At 45.7% G+C, this 24,477-nt stretch overlaps 1 protein-coding gene across 1 annotated transcript in view; it reads right to left on the reverse strand.

The window, feature by feature from the left end:
* LOC147729704 (uncharacterized) overlaps positions 1-24,477 on the reverse strand; it is a 363,931-nt gene that overhangs the window by 209,422 nt on the left and 130,032 nt on the right. Inside the window, exon 12 of the mRNA XM_086954024.1 lies at positions 11,629-11,748. Within this exon, the coding sequence (XP_086810150.1) occupies positions 11,629-11,748 (120 nt within the window). The remainder of the gene's footprint in view (positions 1-11,628; positions 11,749-24,477) is intronic.

The following is a 24,477-nucleotide window of genomic DNA, read 5'->3' on the forward strand; positions in this document are numbered from 1 at the left end:
CTCAGCCAAGCATCTGTCCTGCTATCAAGGTCGAGCCTGGGCAGTGCATACGCTGCTCTGCGAGGCATGCTGTATTCGAGTATGGAGTTGAAACTCCGCCTACTCTCCGCTCATATTTTTCATTGGCTTGTGTCATTGTCCTTTGTAAATGCTAGCTTCTGATTCATTAATAGGCTTGTTTGTCCCTCCTCAGTACCGTCTTGTCTACATTTGTAACCTCCCATGAGGACTGGCCCTTTTACCTCTGTTATTGCATGGTATGTGTTCTTTAGTCTGTAAGCACTCTTTTCTTTAATGAGTTTCTCCTACTGCAGGCAGACATGCTTTTCAGCAACATTAAGCGCAATGTGAGCTGCCCGGGACAATGGCGGCCGCTTCTTTGAAATGAAATAGGGCTCGCATTTATAGGAGTTTCAGCTATTGGCATTGTAAATGACAATGCCTTTTATTAAACAGGTAAATAAAAGCAATTATCAGTTACAATGACAATAGCTTACACACCCGCAAATGTGAGACTTATTGCATTGCAAATGCTTGTTTTGTTAGCAGGAAGAGCTAAATGTGACATGCTCCCCGTTGCCAGAGAAACTTCTTTTGTTCTTCCTCCCACTCCGCACCTGACCCCGGCTCACATCCACCACCTTGTCAGAGCTGTACTGTGCAACGTGTAATGAGAGCCCTTGAACAGCACCTGATCTTGAAGGGCACACAAGGTCCCAAACTACGCATGGCTTTCACCAGTCAACTCACAGTGCACCAGCTGCCCCACCTGGTCACTTGGAAGTACACCTGAAACATAAGACCCTGTTACCTAGAGTTAAAGGGTGTCCAAAGTCTTCTTTTGTAAACACTACACTCCTGAGTGTAGCATTGATGTGTCTAAATGATACTGTACTTGGCACTTGTAGGACAGGTAAAACCTACCAAAACATATCATTATGGAGCCAGGTGTACCAAAGGACTTGTGACAAATGTGGTAACAAAAATGGTCATAAATTGTGCACCAAAGTTTTTTGGCCAGTCTCTAATTTTGTGATACGACATCGATAATAGTATGTCACATCACAAAATCTTTAGGTGCAGGAGGTCACAGAAAGACATGCCTAATAAGTATTAATTAGGCAGGTCATTATTTGCGACTCCCTGTGATTGGCTAGAAACACACGGGTGGTGGCCTGCGAGGAGCAGCAGACCACCGCCTCTGTTTGCATTCCTAAATGGGACACACTCTTTTAAAAGCATCCCTGGTCCTTGAAGGAACCTGGGCTGCTTGAAGAAAGGTTTCCTATTAGTGAAAACATCAGGGGGAGCAGGGCCACCTGGTGCTGCGGATACGATTAGCAAAGGGGAAGGTTTCTCAAAGGATACCTTCCCCTTTGCGAATCAGTTGCCACCCCAACACCGGGGCGAGGAACACATCAATGGTTTGCAAACACAATTGTGGTCACAAACTATTGATACATTCCCCTCTGATTCAGAAAGTGTAGGGGGATGTCCCTTTCATCAGAAATGATTGCAAAAGCCTTTTTACAAAATATAAAAGTGTTCTGTACATTCTAAAGGCCTTTTTGCAGTCTCAGTCCTGTTAGCTTGCGTCTCACAGGGGTTGCAACCTAAAAAGGGATTTCTGCTTCTGGGCATCTTGTTTTTTGGATCTGTGTGAGAGATGATACAGACCATGGGTATCCACAACAGAGATTGAAAGATCAGACGTACATACCCAACATAATTACACCAACATGGCGACAGATCCTATCTAGGTAACCAAGAGCGACTGGCAATACAGACTATCTTCCAGATAACTCTGCCGTCTGTGTGCTCCATAGAACAGCTTTAGGCTCATAGGGAAATTAAGGGTTTCCATCATGTGCATTCTAAAAGCATATGATTCCTATCCAACATGACAATGATCCTCAGGGAAGTTCATATTGGACCAACTAAATCACGAATATTTACCTCCTACAGACTCCACTACTGGAGGCAGATGGAGACAGAACCTCTCCTAAACCTTTGGAAGGCAAGGTACCAGCGAGACCCATCATTATGCAACCAAGCACACTATGAGCTCTACTTGCAAAACTGTAAAGTAAAGCATCAGGTAAAACATGGGGATCTTTGCGAAGGGCGATCTGCGGAACTGAGCAGCAATCAACACTCCACAATCACCTTCCTCCAGTTGCTGGCCCTAATCCCTTCAAAAGGAGCCCCATCATTATACTGAATGAAAAAGCAGCCATACTTACAGGTTCTTCATCACTTTCCTCCTCTTCAGCATCCAGTGGGCAGCACTACAAAGCCCCTCATAGCCAAATCCATTCAGGTTGTAGACAACCAATGAAGCTTCAATGCACCAAGCTCAAAACAGCTAGCACCATGCTTCAACCGCTCTATAGAGCCAGCTGAAGGGATTTTCATTCTGTTCATCAAGGTGCCAGGTTAGCATCTAAGATGAAAGGTCTCTTCAGAACATGCCCTTTTCCTGGAGCTGTTCCCTATGACTAGCAGGGTCTTGCTTTAATCTGATCTTTCCTCTCAAGATTCTAGAATGTGGCTCCCACTTTGTGACACATGCAAGCGCAGTCACAAAGGATTAGTGTCGCTCATGCCATTAATCAAAAACTCAAAAGCCACCATCAGCGGGGCATGATGTTGTGTGCAAAGTGCGAGGCCCTCTCTAGCCCCTGTACCTCTACCAGGAGTCTACAGGGTTGGCAGACATTATCTCCATGCTTGAGCATTCTGCTGACTGGCAGCCATCTAACTTCTAAATAACATCAGATTACAAGGGCATTGGGAAATACAGGCTGCAGACCGTTGAGCAATTTACAAATCCTCCATGCCAGAAAACAATTGGAAAATAAATGTGAGATTACATGTTATGGAAGGCAAACTGGTAAAAAACTCAATGACTATTCCATGAGTAGCTTGCGGAAACTAAAATGAATTAATGCACACTGTGCGAAGAACACACACTAAAAAATGTAATCAGTATGCTCATTTGTTTTACGATTCATTAAGGTTATATGTCATGATTTTATATACTTAGCGGTAAGCCCTTCCCTCACATCCCCTTATTCCCCACTCGTAGCCGCCCCCGGCGCTACTTACTCACGGCATTTGCTATCTCCATGTCTCCTTACAGGACTCGGATATCCCACGCTCATATGTGTGATTCCAAAGTAAACTAAGTAAGAACTTTTTCCTTCTACCACAGTCAGTATTAAGCCCCGCACGGAAACTTCCCCCAGCGGTCCATTTTTAAACCAACCCCCTTTTTTAACCAACAGTAACACGCGATCCAGCACCCTGCTCTGAAGGTTATCGGGACCCCCCGGCCGCCCATGAGCCTGGCCTTCTAGGTACTCTCCGCAATTCTAGTTTGGCTTCAATTGTCACGATCAACCACCCCCTTAATCTCTGAGATTCCTTCACTAGCACTATACCTAAATGCCATGCCGAGTCACTGCTCTCATTTGGCTCACTGTTGTATCTCCAATTTTGACACAATTTAAATGTTTTTATCCACTTCAGAATTCAGTCACATATCTGCATGACAGTGCACCCAAATATGAGCACAATGACAACTGTGCCCTTTGGATACAAGCACCTAAGGCTCAGTGCACATATTATGCATGTGCACAACTCCATTTTTTTCACAAAGCAATCTTTCACAGTCTGAACTAAAGAGGTATGTCTGACATGTCTTTCTCCAAAATTGTGAATTCTAAGACAAGTGTTGTTTTTTCTTCCTTTCCTCCTGTTTTAACCCCGCAGGCCTACCAATATAATTAATCAGGCAAAGCTCAATCTAATTTAGTCCTGATGATGATCCCATTGTAACCCCTGGAGATAGGGATCGAAACGTTCGTCGACTGTTTTACATAGTACTGCTGCTTTTTCGATTTATGATTTATGTTGCAGTTACTGTGGGATAGAGCTTACTTATAATTTCATTGCATTGTAAGCCGCCATTTCTCCTGTCTTGTTTGCCTGTTATTTTTTCCCCCATGTATTGTCCTCTCTTGACTTGGTACAGGCTTGTGCCCAGGTACTATTTTTGTGTGACTTGCTTCACTTTATATGTGCTAATTCTCTAATTCTTCTAAATAAAAGCTTCCTTGTCCGGCTGGACATTGAAAAAACACACAGTCTTTATTTTTAGTCTGTGCCTATTCCAATCCAATTTGTTTAAGCTAAAGGACCATTGTTTAACAAAAAACTATGATTTTATATACATCTTATTTTAAAAGGTTTTTCAGAATAATACAGATTGTGTAGTTGATCAACATTCTCTAGAAGTGTTCAGACACAAAGTGAAAATCAATTGTCATGTTCAGTTTCCACAATTTCATGTTAATTCAGTGAATATTAACTACTGTAAATTGGTCTATAATGCACTTTGAAATTACAGAGCCAAATTTTTCTACTTCAAAAACAGAGTCTCCAAACATCCAAGCTCAGTGTATAGTTGGTGAAATAATTGTGGTTCAAAGATAATTTGTAACATAAGCAAACACCCAAGTTCTTTATTTTAACCTTTCTTTGTCCTGTACCCCCCTAACACCAAACACCACTTTCCATCCCTCTACATATCCTACAAGTACACCAATGGCCACTTTCAAGCGTTAACGAAGCCAGCCGGCCTGGATTTAATGTGCCAGCCCATGTAATCCAAGGTGTTTACAAATGAGGTGTTCATCGCTTGCATGCAAAAATGCTTTACACCAAATTAAAGCCAGCCCTAATAGCTTTGCCAATGCTATACAAAGTAGCAAAAAAGTATTTCTTTGTATAAAATGCACATAGGAGATAAAAAATTCAATGTGACAAACCGCAAGAGGATTAATAGTGTCTACAACAGGCACTTGCTTCCACATGCTACGTTTGCTCAAGAAGGCATTACCACTTCTTCCCTTATCTGCCAGGAAGTCCTTGGTACAGACTCTTGTTGTGAGCCGATTGGATTACGGCAATGCGCTATTGGCCTCTGGCAAGGAGTCATTATTGTCGATATAGCAGGTCATGCAAAACACAGCAGCACGACTGATACGCAATCGACCGCCTATGAAGGCCTCCGCTCCCCTTTCAAAATCTCTTCACTGGTTGCCGGTAAAGAATAGGATAATATACAGAATGTGCTGCTTAACCTACAAAGCCCGGCTGGGCAAGGCCCTGAGTATCTTTGTCAGAGACTTAAACTATATCATCCTGCTAGGAATTTAAGTTCCAGTGAGAAGGAGTTACTGTCAGTCCCTTGTATTCGACGAGCTAGACGTGGTGGAAGATCTTTCTCCTATTTGGCCCCTACCCTCTGGAATAAAGTGCCATTCTCCGTTAGAATCTGTCATTTAGAAAAGCACTACGAACGGTACTGTTTTAGTTTTGGTTTCGGGCATTTTGTACTGACTGTGTGGCGAGATACCCCGGTTGGGGTGATTCATGCGCGTATCAAATTCATTTATTCATTCATACATTCCAATGGAAGCATCACTGAAAGGCAGAATGATATACAAAACAGCCAACAGCATGAGGTGAGACAATAATGACCTTTGGGTGGAACCAAAGCCTGCGCAGTAACAATAGTTCATTCATGCAGACAGCTGCGCTGAGAAGCTTGACCCAAATAGAAGCCCACGAGGAATATCTAGTTTTTAGAAAAAGTTCCGAATATAGAGGACCCAGGCCAAATGATAATGTTTTCAATTGGTCACTCTTTTTAAAGTGTTGATAGAAGGGATGAAGACGGGTCTTAGCCAGGGGCGGATTGGCACTGCGGCATTCGGGCATCGGCCGAAGGGCCGATGTTTCAGTGCCCTCTGTGGGCCGTTTTTTTCTCCCCTTTCCCAGTCCACAGAGAGTGCTCTCTGCTGTCGGCTCTCTGTCGACTGAGAAAGGGGAGAAAAAAAACAGCCCACAGAGGGCACGGAGACAGAGACAGAAATGAAAGCTCTTCACTGTGCGGCCATACACCGATTATTAGCTGTGGCCTCTACTGCACCCCCTGCCCTGCAAAGCAATCACGCTGAGGCCGGGCTGGGGAGGGGTGATTGTTTACAAGAATCGGCCTCCCTGGGGGCCAGGTGTTGCTCAGGCCTTTTGAGCCATTTTCACCTTGGCCCCCCTGGGGCCCACGCAGCCAGGGAAACAGTGTTAGTCTTAACACCTCGCCCACAGCCACTCACATTCAGGGCACAGTGGGCGAGGAAGAATGGGTCTGGCTGTGGGGGCCAGGTGATGTTTTGAAAGCGCACAATCTTCACCTTAGCCCCCCCCCCTAACCCACCTGGCTACTGTGGATGATCCAGCAGCTGTGTTTTGTGCTGATTAATTTACAAATTGCAGGGTCCTTACTGCTGTTCATGTGCTCCTGAGCTGAAGGTCTGAGGAGGGCTGAGTATGTTAGTAATAGCAGGGGCTTCACTGCTTTTCAGGTGCTCTTGTGCTGGAGGGCTCGAATAATTTTGTGATGGCCAGGACCTTGCTGGTTTTTCAGTTGCTCAGCATGTAGGTCATTGTCACCTTGGCCTTGTGTCCTGCCCAAGAACAGTATCCTCCCACTTTCATTCCTTGTTTGTGCATAGGCATAGGTGGCCTAACGCCAGAGTTGCAGAGATGGGGATTCAAGTTTGAGTCCCAGCGTCTGCTCAACAACCTGTGATTCTGGGCAGATAACTTCCTCGCCCAGGCCCTTAAATAAAAAATCAGATCATGTTTACTGTAATTGGTACTCATGAATAGAACTCAAATAGCCTTTGTCTTGGGCTGAATTTACACTATATAAAACTGCCAAATGGTAAAACAACTATAAAAAATAACCATTTGTTCATGCTTTATGATTCTGCAAAGGGACCATGATAATTAAAGAGGACACTTTATAAAAACATGTCCATATTTTTAACACAGCTTTTCTGATGCAAAATTTTTTCTTTTATTTAATTCCCCTTAGTGCCTCCCCTTCTGGTTTTCTTATGTTGTGGAGGCTGCGCTCTGACCCTTAAGTCATTCGGCACCTCTTGTTGAGTGCACCATTCTACTTCTATGTTCTTTTTGTTATTCTGAGAGAGTCTAAGCTTGCACTAAGATAACATTTCATAGTATTCATAATTTCCAGTGACTCGCTCCTCAATGGGGGATCTTGTTGGGTGATGTTTGTGGCCTTCCTTTCCCTCCCCAGCTCCTGCCTCACCTCCATATGGACACGCCCCTTACTCACTGCCTGCATGAGTGGAAAAACAGCAGGCAAATATGATTCTGACTCACTGCTCTGACCACACTACCTTTCTCGGTCAGCGAGTAAGACACAGCTTCTGGATTGAAGTGGGGGTGAGAATCCATAGATTTCCTTCCCACCTCCTGATTACCACGGCCATGTTAGCCAGGTGAGGGACATAAAAGCAGCTTGCCAGCAGCTTTCATCAGACAACTTCAAATTGGACTCTACAGCACCCACCACCAGGAGGATCGTATCCAGAAGTTGCAGCAGGAGATCAAAGCAAAGACCTGCCCAGCCCTCAGGTGCCCAGAAAACCTGCTTCAACAGGCTGCTGCTTCATCTTCATCTCCTTAGGTGCCAGTCTTTTCCTATCCTTCCCAGGTGGAAGGAATACATGTGTAGGCCTTCAGTGACCCAGTCCAACTCCTAAGGCTCAGGAAGAAGACAGTTCTTACTAGGGTGACTAACCGTCCGTAAATTTCACGGACCGTCCGTAATTGGAACCTCACGTGCGTTGTCCTTGATGATCCCTTTTACGGACGCCTTTTGTCCGTAATTTTGGCCTTTGGGGAACAGCACTGTTCCCCTGCCAGAAGCCTCAACTCCCTGATGGGGCGGCCTGGCATTCCTTTGAGCGCAAGAGCAGCCCGACCCGCCCATTGTCATTCTGTATGCAGCTGATTGCCACATACAGAATGACAATGGGTCAATCTGGGCTTTAAAGCATGTGGTGGCCTCCTACTGCCTCGGGCATCCTGTCAGAAGGAAGAAATACACAATAACATCCTTGCTGCTACAAGAGAATCCAGTTAATCAAAATAAGGCGGTGCAAGAAGTTAAAAAAAAAGGATTATAGTTTTTCTCAGTGTCATCATTTTAGAACTGATGTATTATATATCTGAACGCAATGACAGAAGCAGCAAAATACCAGTCGGGCGGCACACTATGCTAAGCACAGATTTGTAGCTTAGGTGTTTTAAGCTACGCCCTTAATTACATTGAACACCCCTTTGGAGAGACCCCTTAGTTTTGTCATCCCACTTAAAGCCCTGGAAACAACACCATGTCACAGACACCTCAGGGCCTGGCACTGTGCATCATGCATGACTCATGACTTCCATGGTCTCAGACTGACTATGTGCAGGGGCATCTTGAACGCCTCCCTTTGCTTTAAGAACTAAAGCGAGGGGTGAGTTCCTGATGAGTCTCTTCTGTCTGCAACTCTGCGGACAAAGGCTCAGCTCACGATTATTGTGAAAAGGTGGGTGAGAGAGTAAGTGAAGGGATGGCTGGATGGATCAGTGAAAGGGTGAATGGATGAATAAAAAGGTGAATGGATGGATTATGAGAGAGAATGGGTGGATGGATGAGTGAAATGATGGATGGATTGATTAATTGATAAGTGAAAGAGTGAATGGATGAACAGATGTGTGAAAGGGTGGCCGTAAGCATGGATGAGTGAGTGAAAGGGAGGGTACATGGGCAAAAGATTGGATAGATGAGTGAAGGAGTGAAAGGATGGATGAGAGAAAAGATGGATGGATGATTGAAAGGATGGATGAGTGATAGGGTCAATGGATGGATGCATGAGTGGATGAGTAGATGGATAGTTGGGTGGATGGAAGGAAGGATGGATGGCTAAGTGAATGGGTTGATGGAGAGAGAAAGGGAGGATGGATGACTGAAAGGGTAAATAGGTGGAAGGATGAGTGACTGGGTGGATGGATAAGAAAGTGAAAGGATGGCTGGATGGGTGAGAGGGAAAATGGCTAGATGGATGAGTGAAGGGATGATTGGGTGAAAGGGTGGATGGAGAGAAAAAGTGAGGATGGATGTGTGGATGACTGAAAGGGTGAATGCGTGGAAGGATGAGTGACTGGGTGGATGGACGAGTAAGTGAAAGGGTGGCTGGATGGGTGAAAGGGTAAATGGATGGATGAGTGAATGGATGAATGGGTGGAAGAGTGGATGAATGGGTGGATAATGGATGGATGAGTAAAAGGGTGGATGGAGGGATGGATGAGTGAAATGATGGATGGAAGAATACATGATGGATTGGTTTGCAAATGGTTGAATATGTTTGGATCTGGATTAGCGGCATCTTATGTTTGTCACTTTACATCTCACAATTACTATCCAAGCAGATCTTCCCGACCATTTCTCTCACCAAACATGCTTGCTCAGAACCATGAATTGTAAACAAAATATCAGACTGGACAACCCAGTGCTGTAACCATATATATAGATTATTATCATATGAAATATCACAAAAAGACCTGCACAGTTGATCAAAGCTGCGTGCATACTGAAAAACCGTGAAGTACACGATTGGTTCAACCTGATATAAACTTATTTTGACTAGTGCTTAAATGGTTGTCTATTTACTTACTTACATAAGAATGCGAAACCTCCTCTGATGGATTTGTAAAACTTACCTTTTGTCCTGAAGTTTTGTTCTGAATTTTGACCCTTTGTCCTGAATTTGTACACTCCCCATCCTGAATTTGCACCCATGCCAGTTGGTCACCCTAGTCCTGACCCTCCCATACAGAACTACAGAGTGTTCACCCTGCCTTTTCTATTTGGTTACTCTTCTAACCAGATGCACCACCCTGCCAAGCTCTAACTCAAGAGGGGCCATCTAATCCCCTTGGCATCCCACTCTCCACAGGGCTGACCAAAGTAGGCTGAGTAAAGCAGTACTCAAAGCTACATCTAGTGTGCCTCAATCGTTGTCCCACCGAATCCAGAAAATACTGCACTAGACTCAGTGCAGTAGGTCTTCCTCAAAGGTTTACTCTACTTGCCACATCCAGCACCCAGATATGCAATGTGTTGCTAATCGATCCTTTCCTCTGAATCAAGAAGGAACAGGTAGGAACCATTTTGTTTACCATTTCTTTGCACAATTTACTGATTCATGTGTGTGCCAGTTAACAATGTAACTTTATTTTAAAGGCCTCATCCAAAATGCGCACAAGGGGCATATTTCTCTATATGCCAAAAATATTAATTAGTACGTTTTGGTTCGTTTTTGTTTGTAGTGTGTAGGTCTGACTGCACTCTAATGTGGCAACATGTTTGTGTGTTGATTTCAGGACATGTGTAATGTGCTTTCTCAAAAGAGAGCTGTTTAGCCTCATTCTAAGCTAAGCCTTGTTCGAGGCCTAAGCAAAATTTGCAAACTTGGCACTTCTTTCTCTGTGCAGAAGAATTCACTTTTCTAGCATGTTCAGGATAGAATTCCTTTTTGCAGATTTTCTATCATTTTCATGGTTAATTGAGTAATCCTCAGTCTCCTCATGGCCCAGACTTGAAGGCAGCAACAGATATGAATAAAACTGTGTTTTTTTTATATAGACATCACCTGCTGGCTGTGAAATAAATTTATGACTAGATTGCACAGATACATTTTTTCAGCATTCTTTACACCCCAGACTGCCTTTTCCTCATTTGTGAATTCTTACTTTTGTTATTACATGTTCTGTTCCCAGAGATTCCAGTCTTACTCTTTCTCCTTGACTTTGTACTAGATTTCTAGATTTCTGATTTATGTGATGATTAGAGTCTTGGACATAGCTGGTTGGGAAAGAGTATCTAACGACATTGTGCAGGGCGTTAAGACTGCAAGTAAGTATTCAGTTATCAGAACTGCAGTGCTCCTAGTCTTTACCAATGTTACTTGCTCTGTAAGCTTTAAAAGGCTTAATTTACTAAATATTTCTCTACGAATTAGACCTCAAAGAGTAATCAAATAGTGTTTCATGAAAGGGCACGCCCCTTGAATGTGGGCCACGCCCCTTAACTGTAGGCCACTCCCCTTAAATGTATGCCACGCCCCTTGAACGTGGGCCACTTTTTTCGTCAGTGCCCGGGCCAAATTGTGATCCCAATCCGACCCTGGTCTTAGCAATAGGATGTAGGACAGTAGGAGGAAAAAAGAGGAAATAAAAGAGGTAAGGAGCAAATGGAAATGTCAACAAGGAAGGAGAGAAGATAAGGGAGGAAAAGGATTTTTGGAAGCATGGTTAACATAAAAGGTACTGGATACGAGGGATGGGTGAAGGGAAAAATTAAACAGAAGAGAGGGAAAGTATCAATCTAATATAATGGTGGATGGGGCAGAAAGAGACGACTGTGTTGGGTGAGGACTGTGTGAGGGGGAGAGAGATTGGGTATCTCCCATGCCAAACGGAACAAAGAAAAATCCAGTTGTTGCAATGCATTTTCAAAGATCCTAATAATTTTACCTCACAGTGCAAAATACCTTTCTGGTCATGTTGACTACATCAGGTCAAAGTTCATCAGTCATCAGCAGAACATAGAAGAGTTGAGAACACAGACCATGTGGCTCTGTTTCACCAGTCAGCCGTGATCAGCTGGTTGAAAGCCCCCTAGAGGCGATGTTCCCTCACCTTTATTAGCTCTCTTCTGCTGATGCCTTCAAACACCTCCAGCAGCCGCAGCTGAGCACCAATGGTATGACACTGCTGGAAGCTGACCCTCAGGATCCCAGCCAGCTGATGCTCCAACTCCTGCATGAGGAAAGACCAACACAGCGCTTGTTCAGCTTTTTTCAAAATCATGATTGCAAACCTCAAAGAACTAAACTGTTGTCACCACAGGATATTCTACGCAGCAGATTAGGAGTAAACAGGCTGGACATTCATTTAATAAAGGGCGGATAACTGGATTCTGTTCTCAATCAATTTCTTTATTCCATCCTTTAAAACTACCAATCATAAAAGTACAGAACTATAAGGTACATATGGAAAAAAAGAAAACCACATTAAAACAATCTGTGCAAATATAAAATATATGTAAAACCATATTAAAAAAAGACGCAGATTACAATAAAATACATCTTGAAAGTTAATAAAGCAAGTAAGAAGCATTTCTTCATCTCAGGTCCCTGAAACCCCTTGGGACTAATGAATAAGTGAATATCCCATGTGAAGCATATAGAGGTATAAAAGTAATTACAACGAATTAAAAGCAGCATCAACATTAGTTGATTCTGTTCTCAATTGTTTTTGTTTTTTATCCTTAATATAGAAATATTTTTGTGCTTTTCTATAAACAATACATAGGCCTCCGTTATGAGACACCTGGTATTTCTGGTGCAGTATTACTGGGGAATTACAAGTTTATGCCCCATTGGGCCTTATATAATTTGATATAACACGTGGAATTCACTACTAAACACACCGATTTCCACATGTAAACCTGCAGTTCTGGGACATTTTAAAAGAATAAATCCCTCCAGATTTGACATGAAGCATTTGGACCCAGAAACTAATGTAGTATTACTGCAAGCAATAATACCGAATGTTTTATAAATACCGCATGTTTTATAATACCATTTTAAAGGAAACTCAGGCTCCTGCCAAACTGGCCATTAAGGGCAAACGTATAATAATGGCATTAGTTGGATAAATTTGTAACCAATAATGTAATTGGGCAGTTTTTGTCCTTGTTACTTTATTATGTGCACTATTCTAAGACCTCAGATGATCTCTGCATGATCCTTTTTGCACGATTCAGGTGTCAACTGGGATGTATGTGAGACTAGGAGTTAGAAGCAGCCCAGGAAAAGGTTTTTAACTCTATCCCCAATATTGCACTGAGCAAGTGGGTGTAAGCGAGTTCACCCAAACTCTGCAGGGTGTTAGAGAATTTCTTCCACCAAGAAGTTTAATTAAAATGTGACACCATACAACTTATATAACGAAACAATTTGTTACATATATTGACACAAAGCCTGTAGCTAGGCATTCTAAGGCTTCTTGCATCTCCCCATCTCTGGTTCCACTTGCCAAGTCACTGGGATGCATCATCAACCAGAGCCTTAACTTAACGAAACTCATCACTAACCAGATACAAGTGCATGCTTCCAGCCCCCCACACACAGTTAAACCGGTGTGTGGTTTAACAGCTATGTCCAGCTGTAGATTTGTGACCTTCGAAAAAGAGGCTAACTCCGAACGTAGAAATCTTCACTGCAATTTCGTCTAGTGACTCTCTGACGACTACGCTTCCTTCTTGGATACCACCTGCAGTCTTGCCCCGCTGAAATCTACCTTCTCACAACATTTTACTGAAACTTTCTTCTAGTTCTGGAGATGAGCCCAATCCACTTCTTGTATCCACAGTCGGCCATATTTTCCTACTTTGACCCAGTCTCACCTGACAAGATGTTAGTGGTTCGCACTTTGATCTTTTAGGTGCTAATTTTTGCCATGCGCTTTAAAATTCATAACTCCGGTTCTACTAATTGAATTTTTGTTTTGGTGTCAAGTAATGTATTAAAATGTACTCTATGATTTTAAATTGGTGTGGAATTTTTCTTGTGTTGTGTTTTCATTTTGTTACTGTTTTTGTGCTGCATAAATACTTCACACATTTCCTCTAAATTAAGCCTGACTGCTTTTGTTTCAAGCTACCAGAGCAGTTAAGCACAGGTTAATTTAGTGACTCTTGTGGCTCACCTTGACATAGATTGTGGTTGTTGCATGAACTCGGGTCACCCTCCACTCAACCACCAACCCAATATCCCAAAGATGGAAACAAGAAGGGTTGGGAAGTGAACACCTCTCCATCTCAATTTTAGCCCTTTACCAATACTCTCGAAGCCCTAATCCCCTTTCCAGTGGGAGATTCTGTGCCTATTGGCATGGAGAATAAGATCTCATTCAGGTTATGGTCACTGATACAATTTTCAATAGGCTCCCCAGAAAGGGTTAGCTCATTCATGAGCTTCAAGACAAAGACATAATCTATAATTGTGCCCTGTCCCCAGCCTACAGAGGTGGCCCTCTGGTCTGACTAGTCCTCCAGTGTTTTTACCGTATTCAGGAGGCCAAATTCTAACAGAAATCTATATAGGTTGACTCCCCCTGCTGTCGGCTTTCAAGGTGTTATCCACCCTGTCCCAAATTAAGAAGGAGTTATGATACGTAACGTTTGTTCCAATTTTGTCATTAAAACCTCTCCCCCAGACTAACATTAAAATTATTATAGAGTTCAAGAGATCTATTCTTTAAAACAGTTAAAACATGAAAAGAGGTATCAACATCTCCCTCCTTGTTCTGCAGATTGATTGAGTTATAAAAATGAATGAGTTAAAACTTAAAAGTATTAGGAAATGCCACTCAAAGAACTTGAATTCCCATGAGAGTACATTTAATTGCTTCAACATTGAACACCCCGAGTTTTGAACCAGGGTAAGCCCCCCGCCCTAAAGCTTGGCCACTAGTAGAGAGTGTAGCAGGAATGCTGATACTCTGGTATCTGTCCCAAACAATACTTCAATAGACCACATTTCCTGAAGCATAAAAATGTCCTATTTTTCGACAAATGTTAACCACTCCTTGTTTACTTGCTTCGATCTAATGAATGCCAGAAGTATTCCAACACAGCGAGTTAATCAGTAATTTCCCCATACGTGTCTTAAAGTTGGTCCGTGCCAGTTTAGCTTTGGAGATCAGCATGGGCCTCTTATCTCTGATAGAATTATAGTTCGGTCAATCAAATTCATCCAGGTTAGGGAGGGGAACGAAACAGTTTGAAGCTGTAACATGCAAATTCTGTTTGGTCAGGCCTTTCAGCCGCAGAAAGAGATGAAGGATTGTTGATGGGTATTAGGTACCTATAAAAGAACCTAGCGGGAGCAAGAGGATACTGATGTGGACGTTGCTGTTAGATTGATTGTTCTAGGAGTAGTTAATGTGCAAGATATGGATATTTGAAAGTGATGACCATACAGTCAACCTCGATTTGTTTGGCATTAGGGCTGATTAAATTCACTCTTAGGGTCGAAAGTATATTCCTGTAATCATTGAGAGAGAAGTCGGTGTTCTTAGCTAACCAGTGGGCCACTTATTTTTTAACTGAACGGTGGATTCTTCCAGTGTTAGAGGTATAGGCGGAACATTATATAGAATAACCTCATAAGGGCAACATTCCAGGGGTAGATTAAATTGATGGCGTGAATGTGAATTTCAGATCAGGTTGATTCATTTGTTGGTCGATCTTGCACCTTGTGGCCACAGCCTGTTTTAGCGCTGCTTCTTGATGGCAATGGATGTTAGGACTGTTGACTGCCCACTGGGCTTCACTATTGCATAAAGCCAAAATACCCCAACTATACCCTTGACCCCCACACCCACCTCAACCTTGGTCTCCCCCAACTTCTGATCCCCCATTTACACCCAATAACTTGCCATTGATACTCCATCATTTCTTGAACTCTCTCCCACTAAAGTTCATCCTACCCCGACCCTCAATCCTCTCTCACTTATGCTTTCTCACCAAGTACTCCAACATCCCAACCCACTGTCTTCTCCCCCTTGGCACCCTGCCCACTGTTTCAGGACCTGACATCCCGCCCCATATCATATTTGAATCCACACTCCACGAGATTTCAGAAACCTTGCAAGAACTCAAAGCAGACTTACATAGACCCATTCACTTCACTACAGAGATGAACAACCTTAAGTTCTGTAATAGGAACTGTAATAATGTGAAATTACCACGCTGACACAGGTTACAGGTTGCTTAACTCCTTTAATCCCCGGAGCGCCGGGAGCCGTTACCTCTATCTACAGCGGTCGGCGCCAATGCCCCTAGATGGCCGCCTTCCGCTTCCGTTCCGACACTTCCTGTTCCGGAGACGGAACACTAGACAGCTACTACATATCTCCCCCCTTTATGCATTAACAAAACATTAAACTCTATAGTCCTTACTTCCAGTTCATGTCAAAGTCTTTGAACTTCTCAGGTACCTTTACAGTTCTCCCAGCTCTGGTTTTCATCGCTCCAACTTCTCCATCTTCCTCCGGTTCCATTCTGTCCAACCTTCTTCCTGCCCCTTCTCCTTCTCTGTCCATCACATCCTCACTACGCTCTTCCTTGCACCAGCCCCTCGCTCCTTCGTTCACACCTTCTTCTCTGTTGCCTTCTTCCACTTGCTGCGCTCCTTCTTCTACATCCTCGTTTCGCCTTCCACTACATTCTTTTTCGCCTTCGTCTCCTACATACTCTGCTCCTTCCTCTGTCTCATCTCCCCACTTCAGGATCTTGCTGCATTTGGCCATTCTGTCCTGTGACCACACTTTCCCATCACTGAGCAGGGCCGACCTCGCGTAGGGCTCCAGCACTTGCAGGGGTGGCGAAAATTTGCATCCCCCTTCTTCTTGAGGATAGCCAGCTTCACTCTTACCCAGTCGCCCTTCTCCAGTTCTACTCCTTGAACGTTGCGTCTCTTATTGAAGTGTTTAGTGTATACTTCTTGTGCCTTCTCCAGATTTCTTCTGACCACAGCAGGTGACCATTTGCTTTGCACCACTAATTTCCTCCACACCGTGTTGTCCTTAGTGAAAGCTTCCCTCCCTCTCAACACCTTGAATGGACTGTAACCCGTGCTTCCCGGGGTAATCCGATAGGCCCAGATCATCTTCTCCAGTTCCTTTTCCCAGTCTAGCCCATCATTGATGGCCGCTTGAATGGTGCCCATAATCAGTCGATTGAAACGCTCCACCTGACCGTTTCCTGCGAGATGGTAGATGGCCGTATGTTTAACTTCTATCCCGTTCCTGGCTGTGAAGGCTTCCCACTTTGCTGAGGTGAATTGCGGCCCGTTATCGCACGTGATGACTTTTGGGATTCCTTCTCTGACAAATGTGGCGCGTAAGAAGTTCACCACTGCTTCTGTGTCCACATTCTCCATCACCTCCACCTCTGGCCATTTGGAATACTTGTCGATGAGGACTACAGCATACTTCTGTGTTACTGCTCTGTTGAGGATGGGGCCCATAATGTCAACTGATACCATTTCCAACGGTCCATCAGGCACTGGGAATTTTCCCAGCGGTGGTCTTAACATGCTCTGGGATTTGTCTGCCTTGGCGCATGATTCACACTGTCGTACATATCGTTCTATCTGAGCATCAATGGCTGGCCACCAGTACGCTTGCCTGGCGAGGGCCTTGGTCTTCGTGATGCCCTGATGCCCTTCGTGCAATAAAGTCATCAAGTGATCCATTATGCCTTGCGGTGGGATCACCTTATCACCTCTCAGGAGGAATGTCGGGTTCTCCGCCAGTGACAGTTCTCTGACTTCCCAGTACCTCCTAAGTTCTTCCTTGAGGTGTCTCTTTTCTGGCCACCCGTGGACCACGTACCCTTTGATGGCCTCCAAGTCGATGTCTTCTTAGTATGCTTCTTCCCATTCTTGGGCACTGATCACTTTCTCAGTATCCTGGATGGTGGCTACCACGTATCCTTCCCATCTTTATTTCTCTTGGTTGTCCGCCCTCTCCATGGCCGCTGCTCTGCTGAGAAAGTCCGCCACTTTGTTTTGCGGCCCCGGAATTTGCTCCACCTCATACACAAAGTCCAATAGCCGCAGAGTCATTTTCGCGATTCTTGGGGTCGCATGAGCATGGCCACTGGAAGTCAGTACCCTTACTAAGGGCTTGTGGTCCGTTCTCACAAGGAATTTCGCTCCCCACAAATACTGCCTAAATCTTTCCATTGCCCATACCACCGCAAGCATCTCTTTTTCAATGACGCTAAACTTTTCTTCGTTGGGTGCAAGTGACCTGGAGGCAAAGCTGACCGTCGATGTTTCACCCTTCTCTGACCTGTGCATGAGTACCACTCCCAGGCCACGGTCACTGGCATCCGTTGTGAGAATGGATTCCGCATTTGGGTCGAATCCTTTCAGGGGAATGGTTGTGCTCATCTCACGTTTAAGGGCGTCAAATTCGTTCTGTTCATCCTGGCTCCATAGGAACTTGTTCTTTTCCTTCAGTAGCTGGCGTAGGAGATGCGTTTTGGTGGCAAAGTGGGGGATGAACTTGCTGTAGTATTCGGCCATTCTCAGGAATGACCGAACATCCTCCTTCTTGCTAGGATTGGGAGCTTCCAGAATAGCTTTCATGTTGACCCTTTTTGGCTCAATCCCCTTTTCGCTCACCTCGTGACCTAGGTACGTGACGGACTGTTCATCACCACCCCCTTTTGTAAATCGTTTTTGGCCACTATAGGTGTGGCAGGGTATACTCAGACATGAGTCCCTTTCTCACTGCTCCATCAGGATTCAAGCAAGCCGGGCCGAAGAAGGCTGAAATGCCAGAAACCGGTCCCCGGTAGCTTGTCTCCTTTCTGGTGAAGAATTGGCTTGGTAGTTTAGTCTGCCCTGTTCCCATGATGCACTGGGCCAGGGACAGACTGATTTGCATATAGCCAGGTTCTGAGCTGGGATGGGGCAGTGAGATAAATAACGGTGATGGATCAAGCCCTGATCTTTGGACTGGGTAAGAGTGGTCTGTTTAACTCAGACACTCTGTTCATCACCACCCCTTTTTGTAAATCGTTTTTGGCCACTATAGGTGTGGCAGGGTATACTCAGACATGAGTCCCTTTCTCACTGCTCCATCAGGATTCAAGCAAGCCGGGCCGAAGAAGGCTGAAATGCCAGAAACCGGTCCCCGGTAGCTTGTCTCCTTTCTGGTGAAGAATTGGCTTGGTAGTTTAGTCTGCCCTGTTCCCATGATGCACTGGGCCAGGGACAGACTGATTTGCATATAGCCAGGTTCTGAGCTGGGATGGGGCAGTGAGATAAATAACGGTGATGGATCAAGCCCTGATCTTTGGACTGGGTAAGAGTGGTCTGTTTAACTCAGACACTCTGTTCATCACCACCCCCTTTTGTAAATCGTTCTTGGCCACTATAGGTGTGGCAGGGTATACTCAGACATGAGTCCCTTTCTCACTGCTCCATCAGGATTCAAGCAAGCCGGGCCGAAGAAGGCTGAAATGCCAGAAACCGGTCCCCGGTAGCTTGTCTCCTTTCTGGTGAAGAATTGGCTTGGTACTTTAGTCTGCCCTGTTCCCATGATGCACTGGGCCAGGGACAGACTGATTTGCATATAGCCAGGTTCTGAGCTGGGATGGGGCAGTGAGATAAATAACGGTGATGGATCAAGCCCTGATCTTTGGACTGGGTAAGAGTGGTCTGTTTAACTCAGACACTCTGTTCATCACCACCCCCTTTTGTAAATCTTCCCATTCTTGGGCACTGATCACTTTCTCAGTATCCTGGATGGTGGCTACCACGTATCCTTCCCATCTTTATTTCTCTTGGTTGTCCGCCCTCTCCATGGCCGCTGCTCTGCTGAGAAAGTCCGCCACTTTGTTTTGCGGCCCCGGAATGTGCTCCACCTCATACACAAAGTCCAATAGCCGCAGAGTCATTTTCGCGATTCTTGGGGTCGCATGAGCATGGCCACTGGAAGTCAGTACCCTTACTAAGGGCTTGTGGTCCGTTCTCACAAGGAATTTCGCTCCCCACAAATACTGCCTAAATCTTTCCATTGCCCATACCACCGCAAGCATCTCTTTTTCAATGACGCTAAACTTTTCTTCGTTGGGTGCAAGTGACCTGGAGGCAAAGCTGACCGTCGATGTTTCACCCTTCTCTGACCTCTGCATGAGTACCACTCCCAGGCCACGGTCACTGGCATCCGTTGTGAGAATGGATTCCGCATTTGGGTCGAATCCTTTCAGGGGAATGGTTGTGCTCATCTCACGTTTAAGGGCGTCAAATTCGTTCTGTTCATCCTGGCTCCATAGGAACTTGTTCTTTTCCTTCAGTAGCTGGCGTAGGAGATGCGTTTTGGTGGCAAAGTGGGGGATGAACTTGCTGTAGTATTCGGCCATTCTCAGGAATGACCGAACATCCTCCTTCTTGCTAGGATTGGGAGCTTCCAGAATAGCTTTCATGTTGACCCTTTTTGGCTCAATCCCCTTTTCGCTCACCTCGTGACCTAGGTACGTGACGGACTGCACTCCGAATTTGCACTTCGACCATTCCGCCGTTAGACCATTGTCCTGCAACGTACGCAGCACTTTGTGTAATTTCTCGTTGTGGTCCTGTTTGGTTCTTCCCATTACTAAGATGTCGTCTTGGAAGAACTGTACGTCCTCTACGCTCTTCAGTATTCTGTGCATCATCTTCTGAAAGACCGTAGCCGCTGAGGCTAGGCCAAACGGCATTCTCACAAATTCGTAGCAGCCGAAGGGCGTGATGAAAGACGCGAGATGGCTACATGATGGATGTAGTCTTACTTGGTGGTAGGCTGACGATAAGTCCACTGTGGAGAACCACTTGATGTCTTTAGTCTTCGCCAGCATTTCGAGAGATTTGTCGATTACGATGTTTTTGTTCAGTTCCCTGAGATCGACACACAGCCGTACTTTACCATTGGGCTTCTGGGCTACCACCAGAGGTGAAAGCCACTCCGCACTCTCTATGGCTCTGATCACTCCTTCCTTTTCTAGCCAGTCCAGTTCCGTTTGCACTGCTTCTCTGCATCGGAACGGGATGTTCCTCACCTTGTGAACTACGGGTTTCGCTCCCTCCTTCAGTTTTATGAGGTGCTTGTACTTTGTCAGTTCTCCAATTTGTCCATTGAATACTTTGGGGTATGCCCTGTGCCATGACTCCACATCGTCCTTCCCTTCCATGTCCATTAGTAGGATTTTTTCAATGCCTCCTGAGTTGAGTTGTATTCCCAACGCTCCTTGGTCCTTCCAGCTTAGTACTGAAGGGCCTTTCTCGGCGATGTACAACTTGCAATTTGCGTGGCGGCCCCTGAACTCGAACAGGAGGGGGCAGTACCCCAACATGGGAATCCTTTGTCCTGTGTACGTGACAGGTCTTAAGTCCATCGGGTGTAGTTTCTCATCGATCTTGGATACAAACTTTTCCTCCCATACTCGTCTCTGTATAATGGAGATGGGTGCCCCGCTGTCCGCAATCATCTCCATGGGTATCCCACCGATGTGCATGTTCAGTCTGGGTTTGTCCGATTCTGAGCCGTCCATTTCCAATACCTGGACATCAATGTAGAGGACCTCTTCCAGGTCCTCAGTTTCCTCTTGGTCTTCTGCAGTGTCTTGCTGCTCCTGGTCCACATATCTGACCATCGGCCCTTTGGGCTTCCGGCGGCATCCCTTATCATAGTGCCCGAACACACTGCAATATGAGCATTTCGCCCTGAACGCAGGGCACGCTTTGTCGTTACCTAGATGTGAAGTACTACCACACCTGTAGCAGCTCGGTCGACCCCCTTTATTCGTCCTTTGGTCCGTCTGGTTGGTTTGGGCGGGTCGTCTTCCATCTTGATTACTTTGTTGGTCTCTCTGCCTCGGTTGTTCGCCTCTCACCGGCGTCATTATCTTGCATACTGTTTGCGTCCCACCTGCCTCCTTCCTGGCAGCTTGCGCACATCGTTTTGACAATTCAGCCTTCTTCACCATCGCCCAAATTTCTTTAAGGGGGGCGTCCCAATTCACTCACAGTTTCTCTTGGACGTGGGTGCTGGACGTGTGCATGATGATCTGGTCCCTGATTAGGTCATCGTGTAGCGTGCCGAACTTGCACGTAAGGGCTAACTTTTGTAAGGCCACGACATACTCGTCCACCGTCTCCCCGCTCTTCTGCTTCCTTTGAAAGAAGTTGTATCTGTCTATCGCGACGCACACAACTGGCCTGTAATGTGCGTCAAGGTCCGCAATGGCGTGGCTGAAGACGTCAGTATCCATAGCATCTCTCAAGCCTTTGACAATGGTATCATATACCCTTATCCCTTCCGGGCCCAAGTTGTGTAGCAGTATCTTTTTTCTTCTCTTGCTGGAGAACGGAGTATCTCCTTCCTCTTCCAATGCATCGAGGTAGTTAAGGAAGTACCTTTTCCAGTCTTCCCATTGCATCTCAGGTTCTCCGCTCTTAGTCAGGAATGGCACCAATTGAGTGAGGGAGGAGGATTGGGTAGCCATCTTGCCAGTACCTCTCTGGTTCGTTGGGACAGGGATAGCCCGACCTGGTGGGCTCCCCGGTGTAGGCTGTTCGGCCGTGTCCCCTTGGCCGTGATCACCGTCGCTCTCTTCCCCTGGTAACACCCCTGCGGGGCTGGGTTGAGCCTGCAGGCTGTCCTCCTTGGCTGGGTTCATTGAGACAGGCACACCTTCGCCTGTTCGCCGCTCCGCCAGCTTGCCGGGCACGTCCTCGTCTCAGCAAGGGGTGAGGTACACCCAAGTCTGCTTTGTGCCCCTTCTTGTACTCCCTTTGCTGCCCTGCGCCGGAATGGCACATCCCAAGCCTCACTGTGATGAATGGGGACCAGCAGGCTTACCTCCCAGCACTTTGCTCTCTCCAGGAGTGCTAGCGAGATTTTCGCGCCCTTCCTCTGGTGCCCCTCGGGTCCTCTGCCAAGCTCTGGGTGCCGGCGGTTCGATAGCCTCGCCAGTTGCGCCTATTTGCGTCGCTTCGTGGTGCGTGTGATGGCGGGTCCTACTGCCCATTCCCCGTCGCCATTGTAATAATGTGAAATTACCACGCTGACACAGGTTACAGGTTGCTTAACTCCTTTAATCCCCGGAGCGCCGGGAGCCATTACCTCTATCTACAGCGGTCGGCGCCAATGCCCCAAGATGGCCGCCTTCCGCTTCCGTTCCGACACTTCCTGTTCCGGAGACGGAACACTAGACCGCTACTACAGGAACCATAGGTTTAATACTATTGCTAAGGACCAACCTTACAACCACCCTGCCCCATCTCCAAAACAACTCCCTTCCATCCTGACCTTTCCGGCCACATCACACATGATAGGGAGATGGAGAACTAGACCCTATCCCAATGTGCCCACATGACCGATTAGATAGAAAGTCCCTCTAACCAAAAACGACATACAAACCTTCCTCTTGCCATATAACTTTCCTCACCTTGATAACAGTTATAATCAGGGAAAAATCCATGCTATCCCGGCAAACCCTCATAATGCTCCTAGGCACCACTTTACAGCGGTCAATAACCACAACCTCAGGAGAGTTATCCTCACACAATCTACCCCAACACACCTCAAACCTCATCAATTGCAGATCAGCTTTAAGACATGGGGGACATATTGCTGACCTGATCCTCACACGTGATCTTGACCTTCTTATTCTGAATGAAACCTGCCTAAATGGCTTCTCTTCTACTATCCTTGACATACTAGTCCTCTGAAGCATGGCATTTCTAGATTAGATAGACCCAGTAGACCAGGCGGTGGCATCGCTTGCATTCACATCCTCAACCTGTTAACCAAAAATGCTAAAACCCCCGCTCTATACTCCTGTGAATACCTATGCCTCGATGCATCTAGCAAAAACAGATCTCTCGGCAAATTACTGTGGTACTGAAAATTCTGAACCTGTGTTGTAAATATCGTCGCATCGTGACGATTTTGGTATCAGCAGACCGCAAATGGTTAGAATACTATGCACAAGCATTTTGGTCATAATCGAGTGACGAAATCACCCGGAAAAGAGAGTTTCCGTCCTGAACCCTCGGGTTCCATTTTGTGAACGGCAGCCATTTTGTGATTGCCCTCACACAGCCAAATGACTAAGGCCAAAGCGAGTCTAAAGGACACCTTTGCTGACTCCTCTGTGACCTGGGCAAGCTGACTCCAGTGCCTGAAACCGAAACCTGTTCTGCTAGTTCCTTTCCCAGTGGCCGAATGAGATTAGCATCAAGGCGCACCATGTCATAAACCTTTCATCGCACACAAACCATGTCTAATCTCACACACACCTGTCCCTGTTTCTTTCTTTATGACTTGCTTTATGAGGAGGAGATGCCCGTTTTTATTGGGGGTCTGCCGATATCTGATGAAGATACCGGGCCTTGCCGAGTAATTGATTGTGGCTGGACAAGCTAAAATATGGGTTTGTCATCATGACTCTGCTTTTCCTTTGTAGTGAAAATATGTGAATGGTCAACTGTAAAATAAGGAATGTTTGCCTAAAGCACAATATTTTGTATAAAAGAGAAGGCTGGCTTTGTAAGATTGAGCAGTCTCCTGAGAATATACACCGTGTTGTACTTCTAGGATATCTGTTACTGGCTGCAGCCAATAAATACGATCTTTGACTTCACCAAGAAGACTCTGTGTTTCTGTAGTCTGAAACAGGAAGAACTCGAAGTCTTTGGGTGTGTTCCCTGGCAAAGCTGGGTTCTTAAAAACCCAGTACTTCAGTTGGGCCCAACGTGGGGCGGTATCAGCGGTACCGGTCCAAGCCAGAGGTTCGTGAGGAGCTTCGTGTGAAAATTCTGGAGGAAGGCCGCCACTTCATCGACCCCTGTATGTCGACGTGGTCTGAAAGTCTTTGCTGCGAGGTTCCCCGCTTCCCGACGGCTACGAAAGACTGCTGCC

The sequence above is a fragment of the Lissotriton vulgaris genome, chromosome 2_1, assembly GCF_964263255.1.
Source record: "Lissotriton vulgaris chromosome 2_1, aLisVul1.2, whole genome shotgun sequence".
Lineage (NCBI taxonomy): Eukaryota > Metazoa > Chordata > Amphibia > Caudata > Salamandridae > Lissotriton > Lissotriton vulgaris.